The sequence below is a fragment of the Heterocephalus glaber genome, unplaced genomic scaffold (assembly GCF_053883595.1).
Source record: "Heterocephalus glaber isolate CG9 unplaced genomic scaffold, H.glaber_assembly_v1.0 deba00001457, whole genome shotgun sequence".
Lineage (NCBI taxonomy): Eukaryota > Metazoa > Chordata > Mammalia > Rodentia > Bathyergidae > Heterocephalus > Heterocephalus glaber.
The window spans coordinates 36,225,719-36,242,404 of NW_028258305.1; the positions used below are offsets into that span (position 1 = coordinate 36,225,719).

The 16,686-nt window shown below is 41.8% G+C and overlaps 1 protein-coding gene and 1 pseudogene across 5 annotated transcripts in view; one reads left to right on the forward strand and one right to left on the reverse strand.

Annotated features, from left to right (window-relative positions):
• Positions 1-11,700, reverse strand: part of Spast (spastin) — a 60,785-nt gene extending 49,085 nt beyond the window's left edge. For 3 of the 5 annotated variants that reach the window (XR_015453201.1, XM_087216491.1, XM_087216490.1), the window contains exon 1: positions 11,007-11,700. Coding sequence is in view for 4 of the 5 variants with exons in the window: in XM_087216491.1 (XP_087072617.1) it covers positions 11,007-11,421 (415 nt within the window). In the remaining variant the exon portion in view is untranslated. The remainder of the gene's footprint in view (positions 1-11,006) is intronic. The other 2 variants (XM_004839263.4, XM_004839262.4) reach the window with 1 other exon arrangement.
• A 480-nt stretch (positions 11,701-12,180) lies between these two features.
• Positions 12,181-14,768, forward strand: LOC101703670 (ubiquitin-conjugating enzyme E2 Q1 pseudogene; annotated as a pseudogene).
• Positions 14,769-16,686: the final 1,918 nt, after the last annotated feature.

Below are 16,686 nucleotides of genomic sequence, written 5' to 3' on the forward strand. Positions count from 1 at the left end.
TATTAAAATTTTATATATCCTCCAGAGTTAGTTTCATTAATTTGTACTAATTTGTACAAGGTACTTCTTAGAAGTTGTCAAATTTATTTCAAAACATTTTTGAAATATGCTTTCTATATCCTTTTAAATTCTGCTAAATCTGTGGTAATGTCTTCTAGATCTTGATATTGTAATTTTAAAAATGTATAATTCATACTGTGTAATAGGAAGAAAAGGTCTAAAGGAAGAGGGGAAGTGGGAGGGGGAGGGGACAGGAGAGAAGGGAAAAGAAAAAATATGAGAAAAAGAAAAAAATGGAAACAAAGTCTTTGCAAATAGGGAAGGGTGGAGGGGGTGAAGGGAGGGGAGGGGAAGGGGAAAGAAATGAGAACCAAGATACTCATGTAATGGTACAAGATCCCAATGATAAATTTAACTGCATTCTATACCTAAAATGTACCAATAAACTTAATGGGAAAAAACAAAACAAACAAATTCTAATAAAGAGACATGATCAAATTTACCTTTTTTTTTTTTTTTTGAGACAGGGTCTCACTATGTACTTCAGTCTGGCCTCAAACTCACCATATAGTTCATACTGGCCTCGAACTCATAGCAATCCTCCTGCTTCAACCTTCTGAGTTCTGGGATTATAGGAGTGTGCCACCACGCCCAGCTGATCAAATTTATCTTTGAATGGAATATCTGATCGTAACCATTCATTAATTAATCTGATCCTAACCATCAATAAGCAACCATTAATTCTTCTAGTATTAGTAATGCTATGTATGTAATTGTATCATGAACAAAAAGCCGTATTTTTGTACTTCCTATACCACAACTGCTAAAAAACTGATGAAATAACACAAGTCTAAGGTAAATAAGAAAACTTAAATATCTGTTTATTAAGAAGTTTGTCATCACAGGCACCCATGTGTAGGAAGTTGAAATACTATTATTGGCAGTCCCTGGGTTTCACTACGACTGTGCATGACAGGCACAGGAGGCAAAGTCACCACTGCACTGTGCCCACCTCACATGGCTTTTCACTGTCACCTAACCCTGGATAGTCCACACGAGCACACCTGAAAAACATACTAGAAAATCATGTATAATGTTAAAAGTTTACAATCTTGTGGGGCCATAGCTGTGCCTGATGGGCTGTATGCCTAGTTTAAAGCATACAGAGCTTCTGCCTGGAATGATGAAAAAACTAGAACTGGATACTGTGTGATGGCTGCACATCCTTGCAAATGTACTTAATTTCACTGAACTGTACACTTAAAATGGCGATTTTTTATGTCATGTATATTCTATCACAAGAATAGTGTTTTGTTGTTTTGTTTTTTTTGAGACAGGGTCTCACTATGTTGTTCAGGCTGACCTTGAACTATGTAGCCTAGCCAATCCTCCTGCCTCAGCCTCCCAAGTGCTAGGATTAGAGATGTGCACCACCACACCCAGCTAGAATAATATTGTTTTTTAAATGCAAGCTAGGTATGGTGGTGCACACCTGTAATGCCAGCACTCAGGAGACTGAGCCAAGAGGATCTCTGAGAGCTCAAAGCCAGAGCTACATAAGAAGAATCTGTCTTAAAAAACAAAACAAAAAGCCCCCACCCTAAATGGCCCTTTACAGGCAATTTGCTTACCCCTTGGTATACAGCAATGAAAATGGATAAACCATTGCAAAATGCAATGGTTATTATTTAACCTGACAATGCTGAGCAACAAAAGCTATACACACAAAGAATGCATTTTGTATGATTTCATTTATAAAGATGAAGATCAAGCAAAATTAAATGTACCATGTTAGAAGTTAGAGTTGTAGATACCTTTGCAAAGGATAGGGCAAGGCAGTGAGTGGCAAGAGGCACGAAAAAGGCAGGCTGCTGGAACTCTATTCCACTGCTTGGCCTGAGTGGAGTTAGTTGTGGTCTGTTTCAAAACTTGGGCAGTAATACACTGTTCACTCCATGTGTATGGAAGTGCTCTGATGTTTAGTTCTGGCTATCAGCTTGGCTGGCCTGAGGGACGGACGCTCAGATTAGTAAAGCACACTCATGGATGTATGGCTGGGTCTTAGGGCATCAGCTTGGCCTGCCTCAAGATCAACACCAGCCTGGGTTACACAGTTGAAGGATGGCCTGGACTACACAGTGAAAACAACAATAAGGAAGGCTACATAAAGTCCATCACTTTTTTGGGTTTTTTTCTTTTTAGTACCGAGGATCAAACTGGGGACCTTGTGGTTATGAGGTAGGCAACAGAACCACTGAGCTAAATCCCCAGCCCTTTGAGGCAGGGTCTCACTAGGCAGTTCTGGCTACCCTTGCACTCGCCACGTAGCACAAGCTGGCCTCGAACTTGTGGCAATCCTCATGCTTCAGCCTCCTGAGTGCTGAATTTTTTCAAATAACTTTTTCAGATTCTTCCTTCCATATTCTTTCTCCTTTCTTTATAGCCGTTAATTCAGCTTTAAGTAATATCTGTGAATTGTCCAGTTAAGTTTTGGAATTATAATTCAGCCCTTTAACAAGAACAGTCTCGGCCACGCCTCTTCGCAAAATTTCTTCATTCAGATTCATGCTAAAATATCCACCCTTACTTACTAAAAGGTAGCAAAAGACCACTGAATTCTCCTTTCCAAGAAGTTGGAACCATAGTAGTTGGGAAGCTTTAAGCTCTTTTTGTAACCATATCTTCCCAGCTTCAGTGAGTTCTACTCCAGCCAGCTTAACCAGCAAAACACTACACGGCTCTTTTCTCCATAAAGATACAATAGGTAAAGTAATGGGAATATGTTCAATGTTTAAACCATTCTCAGTTATCTGGTGTAATCATCCTGATAATTTAACATTTTTTTCTTTTTGGTACCAGGGATCGAACTCAGGACCTTGCGTTTGCGAGGCATGCACGGTGCCACTGAGCTAAATACCCGGTCCTAACATTCTTTTTTATAAATTCTGGAATATCTGAAGATCTTGTAAATGTTGATGTCAGTCGAACACTTCTTAGAGATAACATTATTCCAGCTGTGGCCATCCCAGTGCCAATGTTCTGGAAGAGGCGCAAGTGATCATCTGCCCACTGTGAGACCTGCGCCACCACGTTGGGGGCTGCTCTGTCTTGGCCAGGGACTGTGACATGGAGCCACCGGGCCACCCCACCATGTCGGTGGCTTCCCACCAGCCACAACTTTTATTTATCTAATCCTTTTTGCTGTTGTTGCTGTTTTGAACTCAAGTGTTCTTCGACAAAAAATTCCAGAGAACTTATATTTTTGGGGGGGGTGGGGAGTACTAGGCATTAAACCCTGGGCCTCGAACATGCTAGGCAAGCACTCTTCCATTGAGCTATATACCGGTCTTTTGTATTTTATTTTTTAATTTTGAAAGTTCTCCTAAATTGCCCAGACTGGTCTTGAACTTTCAATCTTCCTGAAATCTAGGATTACAATCATGTTGTTATCACACCCAGCTTATATCGATTTTCTCTGAACAATTTTCTACTAGCAACTTGCCTCAAATTAGAAAGACAGGTATCTTAAATACTGTATCTCGCAGTAGAGGCCGGGCATGATGGCACACACTTATAATTCTAGTACTTGGGAGCCTGAGGCAGGAGGATTGCCGTGAGTTCGAGGCCAGCTTGTGCTACATAGTTCAAGGACAGCCTTAACTACCTAGTGAGATCCTCTCTCAAAAAACCAAAAAAATTAAAAATAAATGAATATCTCAGTAGATATTAATACTACACCCCCCCAAAAAACTAAGGTCCTATGAAGCATCATGGACTCAACTCAATGACTAATTGCTAATGACTCCCTATTTTTTTCCCTGTTCGCTATTTACAGAAAGGATACTTTCTATTCTTATTTAGCAAATAAATACATAAATAACTTAAAAAATTTGAAGCCCATATTTACTTTTATTTTCCAACTTAAAAAGTTATTTCTAAAATAAAGGCTTACATTCTCATTTAATTTTAGAAGGTTTTGAAACCAACGTAAAGAAATCACTTCAATTTTGTACATTTTTCTGGTGTGTTCGCACATGCATGTGTTACTGGGGCTTGAAGTAAGAGATGCTCAACCACCAAGCAACATCGCTGGCCCTTGTTTGTTTAATTTTGAGACAGGGTCTCGCTAAGTAGCCCAATCTCACTAAGGTGCCCAAGCTAGCCACAAACTTGTTATCCTCCAGCCTCAGCCTCCCTAACAGCTGGGATAACAGGTGTGGGCCATTGTATTTAACTTGATATTTTTTTCTTTTTTGGGGTGTAGGTACTGGCAATCAAACTTAGGACTTCACACTTGCCAGGCAGGTGCTGCGGCACTGAGCTACATCCCCAGGCCCTAACTGGATATTTTCTTTCTCCTCCCTTCCTCCTTATGGAATGCCCTTGCAGGACAAGTACTATATCAGTGAGCTATAACCCCAGCCTCAGACAGATACTTTCTTTGAGCCTGAAGAATGTCAGTTTAGGTGTTGGGGGCTTTATCTCAGTGGTAGAGCACATGTCTAATGTGTGAGCATGGCCCAATATGGCAAAAAGAAATAAAAAATCAATTTAACCCCCTCCTGTCTCTGTTAGGCAGAATCTTTCTTTCTCCCAATAAATTTTTCCTACTCTTAAAATTTTAAAAACCCACAATTTATATTCTTGAAAACTTTTAGATTTATTATGGGTAATGAGTGATTTTAAATTCCATCTGTATATTTTCCAATACTGTCTAAATTCTATACCAAGACCTTGTATTATGCTTGTACATGAGTACAAAACATCCACTTTAAATCTTTTAGCAATAAAAAGCTAGGCTACCAAGTGAAAAGTGAGATTAAGGAGAATTTTCCATTTGATTTTTTAAAAATATAGTATCTAAGGGTCACAATTAACACAAGTATTTTTCTATCACTCTAGACACTGCTTTCCCAAAGATTACTTATGGTGCTACAGCACCCTAAATAACATAACAGAAACAAACTACTACCAAGAATTAATGATTAAAAAAAAAAAAAGATTTAACAATATTCTAACAATCTCTGGAGGCTCTAATTGTAAAAGGTCTGTTGAATTAATAACAATAGTTCTGGGTCAGGGATTTAGCTCAGTGGTTTAGCCGTCTGCCTTGCAAGTACAAGGTTCCGAGTTCGATCCCCGGTACCAACCCCTGCCCCCAAATCACAATAGTTCTCAGTTACTGAGGACTTACTATGCACAAGCACTAAGCATAAATATTATCTTAGCACAGTAACTTGTCGAACATACTACACAGGCAAAATTCAAATGTTAATTTGGACAAGAAGCACTATAAAATCAAACCATCAAAGTTGAGGGAAAAAGCAGCCTTCACATACAAGAGCTGACCTCCTCTATCAGTTAGGCCTTGGTATTACTAGGAGCTAATCTGACATTTAAGGCCAATAATCCACTGAATAATTTCACAGAGTATCAACATCAAACAAGGTCATTCCATAATGGTAATGGAACAAAATCACTCTGTAATAGTGTCTAAATACAAGCTAAATATAAAGACTGGCCAAATCATGAAATATGGAATATCTTTCTTTCAGAAAATGGGTGACTGTTGCTTTTTTTGTTTTTAATTTTTGTTTTTCCAGTACTAGGGATTGAATGCAAGGCCTTCACACTGAACTACATTCCCCAGTCCACTAAAAAAAAAGAAACTTTTAATTTTGAGATAGGGTGTAGCTAAATTGCTAAACTGCCCAGGATGGGCTCAAATTTGAGATACTCCTGTCTGACTCCCTGGGTGCTGAGATTTCGTATAACAGGCATGTGCCATCCATGTCCAAATACAACCCCTCAAGTACATCCTCCTTCAAGACAGGCTTTAACAACTTACTCACAGACTCATTTCCAGTTCCTGATAGCATCCAATTCAGAACAAAATGCTTTCATCCTTACAATCACCTATTAAGCCCGTATCCTGTAAGATCTTTCTAGCACCATAGTTCCATACAGTATGTACTCTGCCTGGCTACAGTGAGTAATACACTTCACTTTGCTATAAGCTCAGCACTCTGGGAGGGCTGAGGAAGGAGGACTGTAAGTTCAAGCCAAGCCTGGGCAACTTAGCAATTTAGGGAAACCCTGTCTCAAAATAAAAACAATTTAAAAAGGGCTGAGGATGTAGCTCAGTACAAACATTCTAGGTTCAATCCCAGGTACTGAAAAAAAAAATCACTCTGCTTGTCTAGCATAGACAAACCTCTGGTTCAGTCCTCAGCATGGCAAAAAGAAACAAAATCCCAAATCACCCAAAAAAGAACCACAAAACAAAAAAATTCTCTCCCTCCCTTATCTTAGCATAAAATATCTGTTATGGCTTATATCTAGACATTCCCCCCCCAAAGCCTTATGCACTCATAGGTGGCACTTTTGGAAGGTAACTAGATCACGGGTATGTGACATTTTATAGCTGGGTATGAAGTTGGGAGATGAAGCCTGGTGGGAAGAGGTGGATTGCTATGGGCAATGGGTTGACATAAATATATATCCCTGCTCCTCCCCTGAGTGCACTCCACTTAATGACTCCTAGGACATGATTCTCCTCTGCAATGCCTCTCTGCCTGCCACCCTGGCTTGGAGCTGCCAACTATGGATTGAAACCGCTACAAACTGTGAGCCAAAATAAACTTCTCTTTTTTGAACTTGTGGATGTCAGGTATTTTGTCCCAGCAACAAGAAAGTAACTGAGACACTCATCTTACGAAAATAGACATAGACATGGATTTTGAATTTTAAATTTTGTTTGTTTTTGTCTTTTGAGGCAGAGTCTCGCTATATATTCCAGGCTAGTCTTAAACTCTCTATGTAGCCCAGGCTAGCCTCAAACTCACAGTGATTTTCCGGCCTCGGCAGGCCCATGTGCACCACCAAGCCTGGAAACAATTTCTGTTCTTGATATCTGATCTTTCAGTCCTACAACCTCCTAAGAAGAGGCTCACTCTCTTTCATGCAAAATATTGAGCTCTTACTACTTGAGGAAGTTGAGAAACTGAACCACACCTTTCAAACCTTCACTACTTTATTACTCCGACTGCATGTCTGTCTACTTGTACAAGCCATATAAAACATGTTAGGGCATGTTCTGGTTAACTCAAGGATCTACTACAGGGCCAGGGATTTAGCTCAGCGGTTTTGCTGCCTGCTACACAAGTGCAAGGACCCGAGTTCGATTCCCGGTACCAAAAAAAAAAAGAAAAAATATAAATAAAAATATAAATAAACAAATAAATAAATAAATAAAGATCTACTATTACAACCTCTTTTTCTCCAAATATTCCCAGAAGCCCTTTACCAGCAATACAGAATAGAAAACTTCATTCAGTATAAAGTCAAAAGTGTAATATTATGAATCTGTTCACATAGACTCTGTTCTTGGCTCTGCTACTCTGAGTCCACTTTTTGTTTCTTTTGAGACAGGAACTAACTTGTTTTGATTTCCTTTCTTTTCTTTTTTTTTTTTTTTTGGTACCAGGGATCGAACTCAGGACTTTGAGTTTGTGAGGCAGGTGGCAGCACCACTGAGTTAAATCCCTGGACTTACAGGAACTAACTTGTGATCCTCCTACCTCTGCCTCAGGAATGAGGGGATTACAGGCATGGACACCATACCCAGCTTTAAATTTCAGTTTCTCCACGCAGCAAATGGATGTCATAGACTGTCAGTCTTCCAAAGAGGTTCAACAATTACAGTATTTAAAAATTATAATTCCTAAAGATAAATAAGATATCTAATATACATTATATACTTATCAATGACATAACAAATATCTCACATCTTTGCAGAGGAAGTGAGTTTCTTATATACCATCTAGAAAGTAAAGCTATGCAAATTAGTTGATATTCAATAAATATTGTCATTAATGGGCCTCACAAATCTTTATATTTGGTAAAACTAATCTGCCATCCTAGTCCTCTCTTTAAAAAGTCTGAAGCTGGGCATAGTGGCATGCACTTGTATCCCCAGCACTTGGGAGGCTGAGGCAGGAGGATTGCCTCAAGTTCAAGCCCAGCCTGGGGTACATAGTAAGTTTGAGGACAGCCTGAACTACATAGTGAGTTCAAGATCAACCTGGACTGCACAGTGAGACACTGTGTCAAAATAAAATAAAATGAGGCCTGGGGATTTAGCTCAGAGGCACCGCGCCTGCCTCACAAGTGCAAGGTCCTTAGTTTGATCCCTGGTACCACAAAATAAAATAAAATAAAGTGAAAAGAAACATAGCCACTATATAGAACACAACATTTATATACTACTTTTTAAAAATAAGAATTTTGCATTTATCATTTGGAGGTTCTAAATGTTTCAATTAATACCACTACAATTTGAAATAGCACACTTTACCTGATGGCTTTTACCAATACATCTAGAAACTACCTGTGATAGCTATGCAGGTGTAGTAAATGTGATAGCTACATATGATCCCTTAACAGTTTTACCAAAGTCAGGAAGGCTTTGAAGATTGCCTCCTCAAGTCATTCTTATTTCTTCACACACATTTTTATCCTGTGGGAAGAGAATTCTCTTGAAAGTAAGTTTTTTTGTTGTCAAGGATAGCTGAGAGGCAATAGATTCTAAATCTAAATTATCAGGGCCAGGGGTTTGGCTCAGTGGTTCCACCACTTGCAAGGCAGGGTCCTGAGTTTGATCCCCAGTACCAAACAAACAAACAAACAAACACCCAAATCTAAATTATCTTCCAACTACTGTACTGGATTAGGACTAAAGAACAAAAATTTCCGGTACTAAAACAATAAATAAATAAATAACAAAAATTTCCAATATGCTTAAGAAATAAATAAGATAGAGAAGAACACTGACAATATAGACTGTTTTATTTTATTTCTAAAGGAAAATAAATGTACAATTTGTTTTATTTTTGTTTTTTCAGTACTTAGGATTATACTCCAGGGCCTTTTTCTTTTTTTAGACAGGGTCTCACTAAAATGCCCATGTTGGGCTCAAATGTAAAATCCTCCTGCCTCAGTGTTGTTACTTTTCAGTGCTGGTGATTAAATCCTTAGCACATGCTGGGCCAGAGCTCTACTGCTGAGCTATATCCCCAGCCTCAAATAATCTACTCATACACACATTCCCACTATCCTAAAACATATTTTGCTCTAGAAGAGTAAATGTCAGAGGACCCTACTGTATCAAGACACTGCAATCAAAGTGTTTTTCTAGGAGGGCATGTTGGTGCCTTCTTCATCCTCCCCAAAGATCCTTAGATGTTCCTTAGAGGTCATGATGAACAAGGTAGTTAAAAAGAAAAGAAAGAAAAAAACCTTTTCCCAGATACACATAGTATTCTTTTCTTAAATGTGTCTACTGTCTTGAACTGAATCTCCACTGTCCTTCACTACAAAACTATGAACGTCCCTGGCTTTCCCTCTATATCCTCCTTTTCACTCCTGAGCCCTACAAAGGAAATAGGTTTCAACGACAGTGAAATTCTAGAACAGGGTCTAGAATTCACAGTGAAGAAAGACAAACCAATGGACCGCAGGCAAGCTGCTCTTGTTTTCTTTCTTTTTTTTTTTTTTGGTACCGGGGATCGAACTCGGGTCCTTCCGCTTGCGGGGCAGCTAAATCCCAGGCCCAAGGACCTTGCACTTTCAAGGCAGGTGCTGTGCAACTGAGCTATATCCCCAGCCCTGGCTGTTCTTGTTTTCAATACAAGACAATGCAAGTAAGTACCTGAGGCATGATGGAAAGATGGATTTCTTTAGGGGAGGAAAAAAAGCAAACTTTCTACATAGTGGAAGTAGAAAAGGAAGAATTTTTTAAAATGTAAGGCTGGGTGTGGTGGCAATGCCCATAATCCCAGCACTCAGGAGCCTGAGGCAGGAGAATCACTGCATTCAAGGTCAGCCTGTATCAAAAAACCAAAGACTTTTCCTAGCTTAGTATTTTGCACAAAAAGTGTTTCATTAACTATTAGCACAGGTTTGGAATGACCTGCTTTCATCTTTTGAGCCTGTTTCTTCATCTTTAAAATACTGATACCAATAGCACCTTCACCTCAAAAGGTTATCGTGAGGATTAAATAAGATAGCACACACAAAGCTCACACCACAATGCCCAGCACATAGATTCTGAACTGCACAGTTAAGACCCTGTCTCGAGGATGAGGATGACGACGATGATGACGAAGAAGAAAAAACTAACTTAAAGTAATTCTGAAGGATGTACTACCCTTTCTTTCATTCGGAAATCTAAATCTTCACTTTGCATTTCACTGTACAATGATATGTGTACATTTATCCAATTCATACATTTAACATTTCAACTTAGCAACTTAAAGACTACCTTGGAATACTGGTTTAATTAAAACCAAAGCACCCTATTATGTGTTATCATTATGTATACCTAAAATGTACCAATAAAGGTTGTTATTAAAAAAAGCAACCAGGGACAAAAGTTTTATGCTAAAAAAAAACTTTACAGAACGATATCCAGGAGTAATCATACTAACAAAATGACTGTTATGAAATTTTTCAAAACAGTGCAAATTCAGCTGTGATCACACAGCTATTCTTTCCAAAACTATGTCTCCATTTGCTTTTTTTTCTTGACACTACAGTACCCTGCTTTCATTAAAAGCCTGTAACAAGGCATAGCTTCTTCGATATCAAACCTTTTGGAAAATCTGGCTCAGAGGAAGCCACACACTGTTCACCGGGGTAAAAAGGATTCCCTGTGGTCACTCTAGGACAACTGTCACTGTCACCAGCAGCTCTGGGTGTCTCATAGGGACTTGAGTCATACAGAAGTGTGGGGCAAGGCTCGTGCCTGAAACAAAGTCGGTAGCAAAGGCGCCCTCAAAAGGGGAAAGGGCTGAGAATCGTAGATGGGGGTCCCCGTGCTGCGGGGATTCGCGCTTCTGGGCGGGTCGAGTTCGGGGGCGCAGGCCTCTCCCGCAGGAAAGGGGCGCAGGTGGTACCCTCCCCAGCGGCTCCCACGGCTTTCTTCCCGGCGCCGCCAGCCCCGTTACCTTTCTCGTCCTCGTCGATGCGCAGGGCAACGGAGATGTACTCGAAGGCCTGTTTGTGGAAGGCTCGGACGCGCTCGGCCTCCCCGCCCGGCTCCGGGGCCGGAGGCGAGGCCGAGGCCGGCGCCGGCGCAGCCCGGGAGCTCCTCTTGGCGGCCATGAGGGCGCGGGACAAGCGCTGACAGAGCCACACGAAGAGGAGCCCCAGGTGGAAGGCCGCCAGGCGCAGCAGCGCGAAGCCTGCGAACAGGGGGTAGGAGAAGTAATACAGGTTCCGCTTAGGGGCCGAGGGCGGCGGAGGGGCCGGCCCGGCGACGGGAGGGGCGGGGGCCGGGCAGGGGGGCGGAGGCCTGCGAGGCACCGGGCTGCTGGGGCCGCCGGAGCCTTTCTTCTTCCCTCGTCCACCCGGAGAACTCATTCACAGCTCCCACTGCCGCCGTCGCCATAACCCGCCTCCCTCAGACGACGGCAACCAAGCTACAGCAGCGGCCACTGCGGCAGCGAGGGCCACAGACCCCCCGCGGGGCTCAGGCGCAGGGCACCTGCACACGCCGCCTGCTGGACCCGCCCCCTTCCCCTCCGCCGTTTCGAAGCACAACCCCGTCTGCACAGGTCCGAGGCTCCAGCCCCTCCCGCGCTCTCTGTCCTTTTCCGCTGCCCTCTCACGTAGAGCGGCGGCCGCACACACGCACGCGCACGTCCTCTCGGGTCTTTCTTCGGCGCGCTCGCGCCCGACGCTGTCTTTGTTGACCTGGACTCCTGTGCGCATGTGCGGAGCCGCCTCTCTGCCCCTCCCCTGGGGATCTGCAGTTCCCTAGGTGCGAGTCAGCTGGCAAAGGTCTTGGACCGCAAGGCTCTTCTTACTTCACGGCCCTTGGGGGCTCGGAGTAGGGAACCTTGCTACTCACACTACGGAAAGGGGAATTGCAGCTTGGAGTGGCTCGGTTAGTTAGCAGGGCTCTTATCTCCCAGTGTCATTGTTACATTTCTTTCATCGTTTTCTGCCAGTTGACCTAAGCCTTAGGTAAATGACGATTGCAAAACGTATCAATCCGGGAATTATTATCTGAGAGGAAAGCAGTCAGAGAGACAAACTTCAGGTATCAAACGAAAAATACTAGCTCAGTGTGATGAGGTCAGCCACACCAGAGGCTTAAGTGGATTAGTAAGCGTTTAGATGTCTGCTTGCGGAATTGTTGGAGTAAGGTAATTATGAAGTAATTATTTTGCACAGTAACCATCCCATAGTTTACTAAGGAATTTGTGCTCTGTGTGTGTGTGTGTGTGTGTGTGTGTGTGTGTGTGTGTGTGTGTCTCCAAGTCTCTTTCTTTGGGGGACTACCTTTTGTCCCTGTTCCCTGCATTCTAATGAGCTGCAAGCAAAGAACCCGGGTCACAACGGTGGAAACAAACACTAGGTCAGTCGGACTCTCCTGAGAACTTGGATGGAGGCACACTGAAATAGTAGATACTGTAGTTGGAATTGAGAACGCTCTTAAAGAGTTGCTCGATCAGCTCATCCAATTGAGATCCTTAGATCTGCTGTGTTCCTGGACAAGTCACTTCAATAGTAGCCTGTTCAATAAACTGTTCATAAACTATTTCTTCCCTCTCTCTTTTTCTTTCTCCCTTTCCATCTTTGTGTATCACTTTCTTTAAAAAAAAATTCTTTTTTCGTGCGTTAGCAACAATTGTTTCTTGTTGCCTAAAACTAAGAAACGCTAATACAAAGCCCCCGTTGTTTACAAATGCCTCATAAGATCTTGTAAGAATCTCCACATTCCGCCACAACTTTGTTCTCTACCAATACTTTCCTACAGAGTATCATAGGCTATTGCAAAAATGACTATACTGTGATTCTCTCTAAATGCTGCCTCTGTATGTATCCATTTTCCTCAGTTTGAATACTTTCTTCTGAATCTTACTCATTTTAATTTCCCCATCTCCCTCCAGTATACTTGATTTCTCTTTTGAACCCTGTACCAGTTGTTAAGTGAAATCTGTTTTATTTACACATCATAGAAATAAAATGGATGAAATTTAAATGTGCAATTTAAAGGAAAACAATAAACAGTTTCCAGTTTAATGCATGTAGCCAGTTCTTTAAATTCACTCTGTGAGCCCCTCCCTTAATTCCTTCTCCCCCCCACCCAGGAAGCCACTTCTCTGAATTTTGTATTAATCATTCTTATGCCTTTCATTTTGTTTTAACTTTCTACAAGTTTTCTTAATTTTTAAATCTGTATTTGTTAAATTTACTTTCTTAATTGGTAACACCTCTATGAAAGTGTTTGGCAGCTGCTAATAAAAATGGAATAGAGAGCTCAGCTTCGAGCTCCTGCTGGCTTTGGCTGGAGGGGCAGGGCCCGGGGCCAGGCCTAGACCACGTCTCCCCACTTTCAGGGTGGGTGTGGGTGGGTGTGGGTGGGTGTGGGTGGGTGGGGTGTCAGTGCCTGGGGATCCCATCTGCATCCTTTGCAACATCACTGAGTCGTACCATGCTGTGCCCCCCCATTTCCCTGGTGGAGTCTGATGATCCTAACTTGGACAGGCTGGTGGACCATAAAGAAAGGGAATACTAGGGCCGCAGATTTAGCTCAGTAGAGCCACTGCCTGCCTCACAAGCGCAAGGTCCTGAGTTTGATCTCTGGTCCAAAAAAAAAAAAAGAATACTCTGCTCTTGTAGCACCTGAAGAGGATCATTTCTGACTCGTGTAAACTCTACAACCTCCCTCAGCATCCTGATGTGGAGATGCTGGATCAGCCCTGGCTGGCAGAGCAGTGCACACAGGAGGAAGTGTCTTCAGAAGATGAGGATGAGGATGAAGAGATCCCTGAGGACATAGCAGACCTAGATCACCATGAAATCAAAGAGGAAGAGCCAGCTGAGGGCAAGAAATCTGAAGATGATGGCATTGGAAAAGAAAACTTGACCATTCTTGAGAAAATTAAAAAGAACCAGAGGCAAGATTACTTAAATGGTGCAGTGTCTGGCTCCATGCAGGCCATTGACCACCTGCTGATGAAGGAGCTCAGGGGTATATGGAGATCACAGAGTTTCAAAGGTGGAAACTCTGCAGTCAAACCCGCGAATGACAATCTGTGTGATTGGAATGTCAACCTCCTCAAAGTTGACCAGGACAGTGCTTTGCATAATGATCTCCAGATCCTCAGAGAAGGAAGAAGCCAACTTCATCCTACTTAAGGTCTCTTTTAAGGATAACTTTGCCCTTGACCCACCTTGGTCAGGACTGTTGCTCCAGTCCTCTCCAAGGGTATGTTCTGGGTGGAGGTGCCACCTGCATGGAACGTCCCACTAGAGCAGTGCCTACTCCATAGAGTCCGTGATCCTGCAGATCAGTGCCACGCTGGTGAAGGGGAAAGCACAAGTGCACTTTGGAGCCAATGAATCTCAGTACAGTCTGACAAGAGCACAGCAGTCTACAAGTCATTGGTGCAGATCCACAAAAAATACGGCTGGTACACACCCCCGAGAGGAAGATGGCTAACCCGGAGCGCCCCCTGCTCCTTGGCACCACTGGACCAACTAGTAAGCTTTGTTTTGTTTTGTTGTGTACCAGGGATTGAACTTGGGATCTTGTGCTTTCGAGGCAGGTGGGTAGAACCACTGAGCTAAATCCCAGCCTGGACCATTTACCTTTGAATGCTGTATTTGGATCCCTCACTGCCTCTGTGGTTCCCTCCCTCGTTTTTATTCTGGATGGGATAATTGCGTATTGCAGGACAATGATGGCCATTCTAAATGCTAAAGAAAAAAAAAAACCAACAACATACAAACTGTTTCAAGTACTCCAGACTGACTGCAGACCAACCACCGTACTGGAACACTTGCTAGCAGGTTTTTTTTTTTTTGGTACTAGGGATTGAATTCGGGGCCTTGCGCTTGCGAGGCAGGCGGTGGAAGTACTGAGCTACATCCCCGGCCCCATAGCAGGTATTCTTTAATGCTCCAGACTTAGAGCCTCCTTACCTATGCTATGGATTTTAATTTACTTTCTCCTATTTCACGTACACTGCTTTTTTTGGTTAGTGTATGATGGATGGGCATGAAAAAATGAATTGTTGGGAAAGCAATTAGTTTGTTAATTTGAAAAAAAAGGGAGGGGAGCAGGGCTGGGGATTTAGCTGAGTGGTGCCGCACCTGCCTTATAAGAACAAGGTCCTGAGTTTGAGCCCCATAGATGGGGGGGGCACATGACAAAAGGAAAGCATTTATTCTCCTAAAAGTGTAAGTTTGCTTTTATGTTAGCTAATGAATAGATCTCTGTAACAGCACATTTTGCCAAAGAAACAACTAGGACAAACAAAGATTTTTTTCTTTCTGTTCTCTTTTACAGATATAAATGCAATTTGTGCTTGATATTGTAGTTTAGATCTAAAATATCTTCAAAGTTCCTTTTTAATTTTTAATTTTATTAGTACATGTTTGCAGTTCGTGCAGTTTACAGTCATCTCAGGGAGTGGTGACATGTACAGACCACATCTTGTTTCTTTTTTTTTTTTTTTGGTACCAGGGATCAAACTCAGAACCTTGGGCTTTCAAGGCAAGTGGCAGAACTACTGAGCTAAATCCCCGGCCCCCTTTTTTTTTTTTAAATCCCCTTTCCCTACCCTCCCTCCTCCTCCAATTCCCCTATCCCATTTTTCATTCTTGGTGATATTAATCTTAGCTCATGTTATGGCATATAATGTTTGCATTAATTGAGGTTATTAGGTTCCTGTACATGTATACTTTTCATTTTAGTGTTGTGATGTATTTACGTAAGAACCTGTTGTATAGCTTTTCCTGGTCTTGACTATATAAATTTAGTCTTGTTCTTTTTATTTCCTTTTTCATGTGATTTTTTTTTTTTTTTTTTTTGCATTACTGGGGATCAAACTCAGGACCTGGCACTTGCAAGGCAGGCGCCGTGCCACTGCGCAAAATCCTTGGCCCTTTTCATGTGCTTTTTATATGTAGTCCTATTCATAATTTGCTTTTACTGTTCAATACTTGTGTTTGAAATTCCTCCCTATTGATTCCTTTTTTGTAATTTTAATTTTTATTTGTCCATATGCTTGCACAACATAATGATTACATTCATCATGGAGAGTTGGTACATGTACATAACACATCTTAATTCTTTTTACCTCTTTGTCCATTCCCCGCCTTCCCTCTGTGTTGATTTCTATAGCAATAGGACATTATTTTTCCCTACTATGAACTATTCCATTGTATTAATTTACCACAATTTATTTTACCATTCAGCTGTTGGTGGGTATTTAGTTTAGTGCCAGAGTTTTTTTTGTTATTGTTGTTATTTGTTTGTTTTCCTTCGGTAACTAACTTTTGAACCTAGGGTCTTGTGCATGCTAGGCAAGCAATCTACCACTGAGCCTGGTAACTGACTTTTTACCCCAGCCTGGTAACTGTCTTTTCAACATGGCTCTGATATGACCCAATAGTACAGAAGTTAAATGGTTTTGGAGTCAGCTGGTTGCATTCAAATCCCTGCTCTATCACTCTGTGATCTCAGCTAGCGATTCAGCTTCTAGATCTGTTACATAATATTTAGAGTAGAAGGCAAGGCCTACAATCAAGTTGGTGCTTGCTATTTGTTGCATGAAGAAAGGTTCTCCCACATATTTTCTACACTGAAACAGACTATTGGCAAATATCTAA